The sequence below is a fragment of the Scomber japonicus genome, chromosome 24 (assembly GCF_027409825.1).
Source record: "Scomber japonicus isolate fScoJap1 chromosome 24, fScoJap1.pri, whole genome shotgun sequence".
NCBI lineage: Eukaryota > Metazoa > Chordata > Actinopteri > Scombriformes > Scombridae > Scomber > Scomber japonicus.
Genome location: NC_070601.1, coordinates 4,550,580 through 4,562,983, shown reverse-complemented (window position 1 = coordinate 4,562,983; position 12,404 = coordinate 4,550,580). Strand labels below are relative to the sequence as shown.

The 12,404-nt window shown below is 36.3% G+C and overlaps 1 protein-coding gene and 1 long non-coding RNA gene across 2 annotated transcripts in view; both read left to right on the top strand.

The window, feature by feature from the left end:
* LOC128354004 (caspase a-like) overlaps nt 1–2,687 on the top strand; it is a gene marked incomplete at its 5' end in the record, with an annotated part of 108,168 nt that extends 105,481 nt beyond the window's left edge. The window contains 2 exons of the mRNA XM_053314254.1: nt 1,824–1,907; nt 2,602–2,687. Of these exons, the coding sequence (XP_053170229.1) occupies nt 1,824–1,907; nt 2,602–2,687 (170 nt within the window). The remainder of the gene's footprint in view (nt 1–1,823; nt 1,908–2,601) is intronic.
* A 2,805-nt stretch (nt 2,688–5,492) lies between these two features.
* On the top strand, nt 5,493–6,429 carry LOC128354464 (uncharacterized). The gene is made up of 3 exons (XR_008321050.1): nt 5,493–5,536; nt 5,870–5,947; nt 6,400–6,429. It is a non-coding gene; the product is annotated as an uncharacterized LOC128354464 (long non-coding RNA).
* Nucleotides 6,430–12,404: the final 5,975 nt, after the last annotated feature.

Sequence of the window (12,404 nt, the reverse complement as noted above, 5' to 3'; positions counted from 1 at the left end):
AAATAGTTGAAATTAGCAGCAATTTGAACCAGAGCAGTAAAACTTTATTTAAACATGATTATAACACTCACAGGGACCATTTTTCTACATAACAAGTACTTTTACTTTTGATAGTTTAATATATTTTTCTGCTGACATGTTTGTAATTTTACTGCAAATTTTAGACTTTTATTTACTGGACTAATGGAGAACTTTTAAAGTGTGATATTACCACGACTACTATTTAACTGTTTTGTTGGGTTTCCACCAACTTCTGAGAGAAATATTCAGCACTTTGGCTGCTAAATGTTTTACTTTATTCACTTTGACCACTAAGTTTGTCTGCTGTACAGTTTGTGCTGGACAGGTAGCGTACAGAAGGTCCTGTGGTGCTGATTCAATACAAATAAAAGTGTGTTTGACATCATGATGTTCATTGTTGAGTCTGTTTACTGGAAAATAAACTCAAATAATAAAACAAAACATGATTAATGAAGAATTCCAGTGAGTTAACACACTATTATTTATCTCTAATATAGGAGATACTGTTGATGGGTAAGATAGTACATTTTCATATTAATCACCTATTTGTCTTTAATAATTATTTAACATGACAATATTTTAAATGTTTCATTTTCATGCATGCATCCAGTACTTTAAAAATAGAATGTACTTTAAACAAAAAAAGGCTGAATTGTTCATTTGTAGCTTCAATGATTTTTTTTTACTCATCATCAGTTTAACCAGTAATAGCAGTTATATAACTTTTCACATACCAGGTTAATCACAGAGATGTTAAAACTACACTCAGATCATGTTGAAAATTCATCTTTGGTTTAAGTAAATTATATGTACAACTTTATTTAACATGAACATTATTTACAAATGTCTGTCTGGTTTTATGGAGCTACTTTCTCCACAGCTTTGACCTGCACTACATTACATTTGTGTGTCACATTCAGTTTTACTGTATGTGATTATAATATCAGTGAACTAGAAGTTTTACTGTGTGACATTATTAATATTTTATTTTTACACATACCTGTAGTTCCACAGTTAAATTATAACTCAGGGACAATATAACAATTTAGGTTATGTAACTAATAATACCAAAGTGAATACAATTTGGCACATTTTACTCCCGAAGTTTTTTGTGATTTTTATGATATGGATAGTGCACAATGACTGACACAAAGACACAGGATAAGGCACGAGGGACAGGCAACAAAACACTCGATTAAGATTTGTATATTTCACCTGTGTGTTTTGTGCTTTTTCAGTTTGACAGATCACAAAGAGATACATAAACGTTTTGCACATCAACTGAAAAATAATTGATGATTGAGTAAAGTGATCATCAATAATACTGTTGTTAGTTTAACAGATAAAAATAAAACATTTATTCTGATAAATAGATTTATTTACAGCAAATACATATCTGACCAACATATTTTATTAATACTAGCAGTTGAAAAACCTGTAATATGGATTTACTGTGATAACTGCATCATGGTTGTGACTGTTCTTCATTCATTTAACAGAGAGGGAACCAATGCTTGCAGCTGTCCAAGAATCATCCGATCAGGAACCAACATCTGTTGTGATCCACGGTACCAGCAATGAAGCTGGTGAGTGAAATATTATCATATATTATTAATATATCATATTAAATATGAGTGATCGCCAAAATCCTGAGAGTGAGAACAACTGATTTTTATCTTTTTTGTGAGTTTTTGGTGTTTGAATCATATCTGTAGTAAACTAGAAATTTGACAGTCTGACAGATGTATTGTGTTGACTGTGATCACATGACTGTGTGTGACGATTCTTTTATCATTCAGTAGTGATCTCAACAGTGTCTGAAGTCAATGAAACACCGGCCCAGGACCAGGAAGCTGCTGAGGCCCTAAATCCTAGTAATGATACTGGTGAGTGAAACTGATCAAACTGATCCAATAAGACCCAGCTGGAAGTTTGTTTGCACCATTCTGAATGTGTGTGACAGAAATGTTTGGTTTCCAAAAAATTTGTAAAAATAGTTTCCACTTTAACCATTTTACCATCAGATGAGTTGTGACTGTGATAGTTTAACTTTTTAACATTTTAACAGAGAAGCTGTGTTTATATTAAGTGTTTCCATTTTATGTTAATTTATATTTAAACTCCATCTCTGCTACATTTCAAAGGAAGTATTGAACTTTTTACTCCACTATGTTTATCTGACAGCTACAGTTACTGGGAACCTTGAAATACCGCTGTTGGAGTTTAGTAAGTTGTGGTGAGTTTAAAGTAGCTGTTGATACTCAGATGAATTTCCTTTAAAGAACTGCTCCATTAAAACACAACACAATATTTATTACTGGAAATGTTATTCTTCCTAGATGTAAAATTGTATGTTAGCCTGTAGAGAAATGGACCTGGTTTACACTTTAAGGAATTTTCATTTTACATTTTTGAAAATGTGTTTATTTATTTTTTGCCAAGTGTTAGTTATGAAGATTAATACACAACTCTCATATTAGTCAACTAATAAATAATATTAGCTTTAATATACTGTCACATCCTAAAAGACTCAATGAAACATCACATGGAAAATTTAATTTTATTATTTGTTCTCTACAGAGAGGACCCAAACCAACCTGACGACCAACAGTCTACCCAACATCAGACATGAGACGGCAGAGCCTGAAAGCAGTACCCTTCTGTGACAGTCTTTTTTTTATTTTTTATAGTATATTTTTTGCCTTTAATGTTCAGGACAGTGGAGAGAGACAGGAAACAGGAGGCAGAGAGAGGGGGAATGACACGCAGGATAAGACTGCTCAGCTCGGGATTCGAACCGGGGTCGCCTGCAACGAGGACTGTAGCTTCAACACATGGGGCGGATGCACTACCCGCTGAGCTATGCTCAACCCTGTGATAGTCTGTTTTAATGTTCTTCATGGCACTGAGTTCACGCTCACAGACAGCAGCAGATAAAGAGAGAACAAGGATTAGCTGAACCACCGTCAGAAGGACGAGGGCTTCTTAGTTTCCACACAAGGAAGATGCTGTTAGCTCTTGTTTAAACACACCAGCAACGTTTTTTCAAAAATTGATGTGCCTTTGAAAGAATATCTGGATGTCTAGGCATCATGAGAAGGGTTCAGGTATACTCAGGTATATTTTGTATGATGTTTTATATGTGGTTAATTGTTTTTAAATATTGTTAATTGAATTGTTTTTAATTGTTTGTATTTTACTGTATTGCTTTTTTATATTTTCCTGCCCATAGTATTTTATTTTTGAAGTTTACTAAACTTTATTCTGCATTCAACTAAGATTACATGAAGCCAGCCAAAGCCTGAATTCTCCATTAAAGCTGAAGCGTTGCATAGAAGCAGACAGTGAGACTCACACTGGTCAACAATACATCAATGTTTAACTGTTTGACTGAACCAACATAAACGTGGACCTGCTGAGATGAAATCTCTGCAGCAACAACAGTCATCAACATTAAAGCATAAACTGGCTTTGTGATCAAGGTTTGATGTTGAATAATGTTCAAATTGAGTTACACAATATGAGCCTATACAAACATTTATTATTATTTTATTATCATTTGATACCATATTATTCTTGTTACTCACCTTGTGTTTATCGTGTATCCTCATGATGTTGAACATGTTTTGAGATCTCTTTGAGCACAGTGAACAGGTCACTGCTTGAAGGAGAGTTTACGGTTATGAGACTGACTCATCAAACAAATTAAAGATTTAAATTCAAGCCTTAAACTTCCTCCAGAATTAAATGTGCAGCAATTGTATTCAGACTTGGGCAATAAAGACATTTTAACTTGAGTATATGTGTAATATCCTTCACAATCCCTCCTTTTGATCATTCCTAATCAGGCTTTTCTTGCTGCTTAGGAAATCAAAACCAGTCAGACTAACACAGAAGATAAACTCTTTAATGACTGTATCATTTCAGAAAGAGTAGTAAAAAGTCAGTATTTATAGCTTTGCAAGTATTTTCAATGTGAGACAAAAAGGAATTCAAAATAAAGTTATGAAAGGCAAAACTTGTAATGGCTTATTAGGACATATCTTAAAGTTAAAATGTATTTCAAATGCTTAATCATTTATCATCTTATCTTCTCAACACTTGATGGGATTTGTGTTGAAATGCACTCTCATGTATGACCGTCAGGTTCAGCTCTACATACTTACTTACATCTTACTTATATGTAGGGGCTGTAGTAAGGTTATAGTCTTACTTATATGTAGGGGCTGTAGTAAGGTTATAGTCTTACTTATATGTAGGGGCTGTAGTAAGGCTATAGTCTTACTTATATGTAGGGGCTGTAGTAAGACTATAGTCTTAATTATATGTAGACTAATCAGCTGATGTGATTTTATGAGTCATCCTCACATTGATCTCATCAAGGTAAGGCTTCATTAATTGTTCATTAACAATTAATTAATTATTAATATTAATAATTAATAACTAATAGAGTAACATTACTTGATTCAATTCACATTACTAATGATTAATTATTAATATTATTTAATTATTAATATTAATGATTAATTATTCATATTAATCATTAATAGATGGACATTACTTGCTTCAATTAATGTTAATCTAATGATTATTAATAATTATGTATTAATTAATTAATTAATTAATTCATAATCATTGCTCCAATTACAGATTAATTAGGTTGACAAGTTGGAGCCTCAGGTGCAAGAAACCAAACCTCGGCATCTCAACTCAAACAGCTCAGCTTGTTGGGAAACCTTCTTGAACTTCTGATTTTGCTGATTCAATCCCAAGGGGAATAGCTCAGTTTGTTAGCTGTTAGCTTTGAATCTTAGTGGTCGTGGGTTCAATTCTCACTATGTCCAATTGTTTTTCCAAGTCAGACACATCTAATGCCTTAGATGACTACTTGGGAAGCTATCAGGTTGTTGGTTCAATTGTTGCACATTTTTTTGAAAGTCAGACAAACTGCTGGAGAGTCAAATGCTGATGAAAACTTGTGGAGCCAATGTGAGCCTGTGGTTCAGTGATTTAGACAGCCGGTTTGAGTTTTGGGGGTGGTGGGTTCGATCCCCGGCCTGCTCACATATCTGCCTGCGTCCTATCGGCCGCAAATCCTAAATCCTCCAAAGAGGATTGTGGATGTGTTTCTACTGGTTGCCTACAGGGGGCAGTATTCCACCAATGCTGTAAAGTAACATTAAAGATCAATGACCCTAAACGGGGATTGAACCAACAACCTTAATATCAATTACCTAATGCCCACCACTTATCTCACTGAGCTATCCTAAGACTAGTTTTCAAAATTTTATGTTGTACAAATCTTGTTGTTTCACCTTTTATACTTATGAATGAAGATCCAGGGGGAAATAAACTAGTGGTCGTTCTGTTTAAGAGACGATCTTTGGAAGGGCGTCTCTTCCCATAATGCACTGCGACAGCCGTATGTTATAAATATGAGCGTGCCTTTCGCTCTGGATCTCAGTCTAGAAGAAAAACGTGTGGGAGACGTGACTCTGACGTCTGTTTAAACGCGGTAAGAATTTCAGCTTTTTTACAGAAATGTATTATTGGACTAAATTCGTGAGAAAGTTCAAGTACTTTTATAAAATGGCGCTTATGAGTCGTTTTTTGGCGGTTTTTGCGTGACCTGTTCACTTTACTGTGCTGCTGGCTAACGTTACTGAACGTGTTCAACCACGCAGCTGAACTTGAGCACTTATGTGCACATATTAGGTCACAAGGATTACCTGACTTTAGATAAATAAACCAGTAATTAAGTCAACTTTTTGTTCATTGCCTGCCTTCCAATTTCTGTGACACTGGTGGCTCCATTGCAGCACGTTATGACCTTTATGTTTTGTTTCAGAGATGCTGGGTCCCCCATGACAGAGCCGCTGCCATGGGATGAAACTACCAACCCCCAGCCTTTTTCTTTGGAGTGAAGGTAAACAGAGTTGTGATGGTTCACTTTAAGATTCACGTTGCATTCAAGTCATGTCCCAGAACTTCACATTTCTTTATTTTTCACATCAAATTATTTTGTAGTGATTTTTAAAAGACAGAAAAATGTTTAAATTGCAGTAGATACCACATCATGGTGGCTGTTTCTTTAACTCCAGTGCTCAGTCAGCTGTCCAGGTAGTGTGTGTCTGGCTCAGTGTTACAGTGCTGGTAGAGTATCTCTGTATTTGGCTTTGGCTGCAGGTTCTGTTTTAGAGTCTGTCGCTGAGCTGCTGCAGAGCTTGGCCCAATGAGAGTACAAGGCTGCACACTTCAGACTCACTCCTTTAAGGAAGCTTTGAAGTTGAACTTTCATAGGTGGTAGAAACTAACAGTTTTCAATCAAAGTAGCCATATGACTTATGATGTGAAGTAAATGTTCCTTGACTGTTGCAGGCAGAGCTACTGATGAGCTGCTCGTCATACAAAACCAGTAAAATGTATATTAATGTGGTGATAATCAAACCCTGAGCAGTGACAGTATTGTTCCTGCTTTAACTATTTTCTCTACAGCAGTGTGTGGAGCAGCTGGCCTGTAGGGGGCAGTACACAGCAGGAACCAAGACTGATGTCAGGTATGTATCCCCAATCCTGTACTGCCATGGCAGACTTCTCTATCTGCAGTGGACTCTTAGTATTGGAGAGAAATGTCAGGACTTTGGCACAGATTCTATTAAGCTAACATGTGAATTGCAATTTCTTTTCAAAACTCAAGTGCTCTCTAGTGTGTGTTTTTTTTTTTAGTGTTGCTTGACTGGTGTGGAGAACTGGAGTCCACCTGCTGGGATGTGACCAGGCACTTCTGCTCAGCCTGAGTTTGAAATTTAAACTGTCAAACATTGATTACATGAACTTTACTGGAATGTAATATCTGTGATGGTTGAATAAAAATTGAAAAATCTGCAGCAACTGTTTCATGGTTTATTAGGCTTTTTTCCCCAGATTTGGCCACATTATCAGAGTATTCAACAGATAGTGCAATATCTCACAACTACATAGTAGGTATGAGGCATATCAGAACCAAAGCAAGTTACCAAATAACTGGCACTAAGTACACTGAAGATGTAACTAAACACCATTTGTTACTTCTAATAAGGAAATGGTGCATTTGGACCATTTCCAGCAGGACTATACAAAATGAACTGCTGTACATTGTACACAGCAGTGCTAACAGTTGGAAAGTGACTAGATGTGATCCACCACTTGGAATTATGGTACATGAAAAATCAGTGACTCCAAAATAGAGTTCAGATCATAGACTGGTTCAGATACATTTTTCAAGAATAAGCTGACAAAAGTAAATTAAAGACAATATTGAGTTTAAATGTAAAAGCATTTTATTACAAATTCAGTTTAAAAATCACAATCTGAATATACTACCAATAGTTAAAAACAAAACACAAGTGGACTAGGGCTAGCAGATCTCTAGGTGTGCCAACATATACTCACTTGTGAAGAGACCTCAACCAGAGGGACAAACCTGTCCCAGCAGACTGGCCCACAACTCCACTAAATCTAATAAAACTACAAACTACAAACTACAAAGGTTAAACAAAAATAGATGGTCCTAATCTCCAATATTTATAAGGCTGTACTAAAGAGGGCAGGCAAAAAGCAGCAGCAGATGGTATCCTACAAAAAGAGACAGAGTTAGTTAGCCACCTGCATACACAATAGAATCAAACTGTCCAGGCACCACTTTCCACCATAGTAGGGAAAAGGGTCTACGAGCTGGAGACACCAACAGAGAAACTAAGCATAGAAAACCAAAGTTAGCTCTCAGAAACAACAACTTCTGGCAGTTACATCTCAGCATACCGACCTCCGTCCAGAACACACAGCAGCAGAAAAGGAAGAACAAATGTACACAGGTGTCTTAAATAACCTTACCTTGATTAGAGGCGGGGCCAAGCCTGGGGTTGCATTCAAGACCTACTGAGCTGAGGGAGCATTCAGTGTTTGACCAACAGTGGCTATATGGCAGGCTACATACAAATTAGGGCTGTGGTCAAAAAATCGATCCGCGATCCGATATCGATTCACGCTGAAAAAGCACGATATCGATCCAAAAATGTCTGGATCGATCTTTTCCAGGTGACTAAAGGCACTATTTTCTTTGACGCGCAAGGCCCACTATAAAAAGCGAGTGCCGGCTAAACGAAACCGAAACTTAAGATAGCGAGCTGGCTGAAGCGGCACCACTAAAATCACCTTCTGGAATGAAGGCTGATGTTTGGCAACACTAGCCTGTCTATGCATACTGTATCTTTACCTATTAAATACATAAAAACATGAAACGGAGAAAACGGTTCCCTTTCCCTCCGTCCAAAATGCTGCCATTACGATCAGCTGATAGTCAGCTGACATGACCGACTGGCCTCTCTCTCTCTCTCTCTCTCTCTCTCTCTCTCTCTCTCTCTCACGGCACCACTAAAATCACCTTCTGGAATGAAGGCTGATGTTTGGCAACACTAGCCTGTCTATGCATACTGTATCTTTACCTATTAAATACATAAAAACATGAAACGGAGAAAACGGTTCCCTTTCCCTCCGTCCAAAATGCTGCCATTACGATCAGCTGATAGTCAGCTGATCGTAATGGCAGCATTTTGGCATTTTGGCGTTTTATTTTTTTTCAATCAAGCCATCTGTTACATGAACAACCTGTAAATGGCATTTCACAAGTATCTGGTTGTCAAAGACTGGGTACAGGGGGTTCTTGTAGTTTTCCAATATAGAGGGCCACTTAATTTTAATTTATTTATATTTTATTTGGTCATTGTTGTTTAGTTCTGGTCATTGTTTTAATGTCATGGATATGTTACTGAAATTTCAAATAATACTTGGATTTTTGTCTAAAATAAATACTTGATTCTTGACTCTTCTCTCTCTGTGTCCCTCTTACACGTACACAATCACAAACACATGGAGCACATGGGACAGTATTTATTTGCATTATGTCTGTAAATAGATCGATATCGAATCGAATCGAATCGTGGATCGAATCGGATCGTGACCTTACGAATCGGAATCGGATCGATCCAGGAAATTCGGATCGATTCCCAGCCCTAATACAAATGCATTAATTCATTATTGGTTTGGACCTCCTTTGTGGAATTTGGTGGAAAATTGGATCAATGTGTTGGAGGAGACTCTATAGAAAGAAAGGATGCTAACATGACAGTCCAGATATACTCCTATTCTGTTAGTCTGGACCAGGCATCTCAAACTCATTCCACAAAGGGCCATGTGGCTGCAGGTTTTCATTCCAACCAAGCAGGAGCACACATGCACACCAATCAGCTGACTGAAGAGTGAGTTCAGCTGAGCCAGGTGTGCTCCTGCTTGGTTGGAGTGAAAACCTGCAGCCACATGGCCCTTTGTGGAATGAGTTTGAGATGCCTGACAGGGGACTGAACCAACAGCCACAATTTCAAGTACCTAATGCCCAACACTTATCTCACTAGACTGTCCTACACACTGGTTTTTGCAAATTTTATGTTGTACAAATGTTGTTGTTTCACCTTTTATACTTATCTATAAAATGAATGAACATGATGTAGTTGTGATTAGGGAGCTTCCAGATTGTTTCTGACAGTGACCCCACGGTGTAGTGGGATATTTTTTATAACCTGTAAAATGTGTCAGTGTGATAATTAAAATCAATAAATACTTTTCAATTAAAGCAACTTTGATATTTGTCTGAGTGTGAATGATATTCAGGAGCAAATATATATATAATATATATATATATATAATATATATATATATGAATTGATGTAATTTGGTGTAATGTACACATTGATTAACATCAATATGAATATGTTAAATTAGTTTGATTTATTTATTATAATCTGTTGAACTAGATGGGCAGAGGTTGTTTTTCAAAGTGAGGATTTATGAATATAATATTAACTAAAGTGTTTTTTCATCAGATTTATTTCACAATAAATTGAGAAACGTGTATTTATTAAAACCACCGGGGGCCGTTGACTTTAAAAAACGACGCCAGGCTAGTCCTTAAAAAGATGGTTTAGACAGTCTGTCTCAATCTTTACGCATGTTATTCATTTTTAAAATAAAATGGCCCGTTACTGAATTGAATCCACAATCTTAAAACTTGAGTGTGGCTGTCTAACACTTTGAGTGTAGTTTGAGTGAATTCAAAGGCTTTAAGGTTGAAGCCAGAACTGCTTGGAGATTTTTTATAGCCAACATGTTGAGTCATGACTGTCCTGGTCCACTCGGTCAGTCTGAGACACTGCGGTCACGCCATCCTCACTTCAACTTTCGAAGGTGCGTCTACATCGTCTGTACGGTAGCGCTCCTTCATGCTGCATTCAAGTACACCTCGTTAAAGGGGACTCCATTGGTAGAAGTGCACCTTGCTGCAGTGGGAATCGTTATTATATTACATATATTAATCTATATATATATAATCTACATATATATTAAACTCTGTGACGTTCTTGTTGTATTTATTGCTGATTTATTTAATGATCCAAACCACATTATAAAAAAATTGTAGCATTTTTCTTTCTTTCTTTTTTTTGTTTTGGGGGGGGGGGGGGGGGGGGGGGGGTATGTATATATGTGTATGTGTATACATGCATGTGTATTTACTGTATGTGTGTGTGTGTGTGTGTGTGTGTGTGTGTGTACACTATATAAATATTTATACTTGATTAAAAAAAATAACGTGCCAATTTTAAAGATTCATAAAACATCAAAATCAAATTGTTTTCTTGGAACCACCACACCCTTGTTCTACATCTCATTGACTACCACTGTGGTGAACTTCAAGTCATTTGACTGTAGCATTTTGAAATAACGCCTACTTGAAATCATCATCTATATGCGCAGACGACAAAAAGTGAAATCGCCACCAATACACACTGTATGAAATATTATGCAGGTTTTAAATTCAGTATTCATTTTAAAAAATCATATTTATTCTATATTTGCATTCAATGGCTCTTAATGTTTTTAATAAAATATTTTATACACAAAATTTTAGACTGTAATCTCATTAGACTGTAATCTCAGTTCTTCATTTTTAGAGCATTTTTATTGCTTTGTCTTTCAATTTTTCATTTTACTATTGTGTTTTTAAAAAAGTATGTATGTTTGTTTTTATTTCTTTGAAATATTTCTCTGAAATGCTTTGTCTTGTGTTCTTGTAAAGCTACGTGAGTTACCATCATAATGAAATGTGCCATACAAATATAGCTATGTTTTCTTGCCAGTGGCATACAGATAGTGAAGTTATGTTATTTCAAATGTGTTCCTGTTGCTAGTCCTCACTTTGTATTTTCAGTGAGCAGGCAGCAGACTTTTTTTTAAATTATTGTTATCATGTCATCATTCATCATTTACAGACATTAAAAGAATATCTTACATTGTAATCATTTTTAAATCAATGAAACCCTGCTTTATAAGTGTGAAATGGTCCAATCCAGTTGAGGGAGCCTTGGGTTGTAGAGTTGTGGTTACAGCAATTGCACATGGTTGGTGTGCCCTGGTGGTGGGGCCCGATGTGACTCTTTCATGGGGCCCAAAATCCCTAGCGATTACCCTGTATAGGCTAGATATGTGAGGCCTCTGGAGAGCTAGGCTAGGCTAGGTAGAAAATAACACAAAAAAGTGTAACCTTGTTTTGTAAAAGAGTTAATGCAACACAGCGCATTTAGGCTAAAACAAAAACAAAAATACTTATTGTAACTTGATCATACTGGATTAAGACCCAAAGTAGGCCAAAATCCATATTAAATTAACTGTATACAGCCTATAATTAATATATCCAATACCTGTGTGAATGTACAGTACGGTGTAAAAAAGAAATTGGAACACTTTTAAAAATGTCCACATACTCCCTGGTGGTAAAATGTGTCTCCTCCTCCTCAGGTTTCATATTTCCTGTGTTTTGTCTCTGAGGAGCTTTCAAATGTGCTGGCTTTAAATAGACACCAAGCACGGCAACAACAACAGAAGTATGACCCTCATTAACGGATCAATAGAACCAAAATGACCCAATACTCTAAATGGAAGATGGGTTTTTATGGAACCAATCACTTTACAGTTTTTGATCAAGTCTTTTAAAGATTTATTAGGTATTTTGGCTTTGATTATACTAAAAGAAAATAGCCGTGAAGACTTAAGAATCATTCTTACTGGCATATTTCAAAAATGCATGGGGTGTCCCAAAACTTCTTCCACCACTTAATGTAGCCCATAGCCTATACTACAGCCTATAGACTGTAGGTATATCTAACTTCTCTGAAAAATAAATATTATAACAATGACATTTACTTACATCTCCTGGTACAGTCCATTAGGTCCATCGTGATTTGAAATACTCCATTTCAGTAATGCAGCATGAAAGTGAACCCTGTAATGTAGCC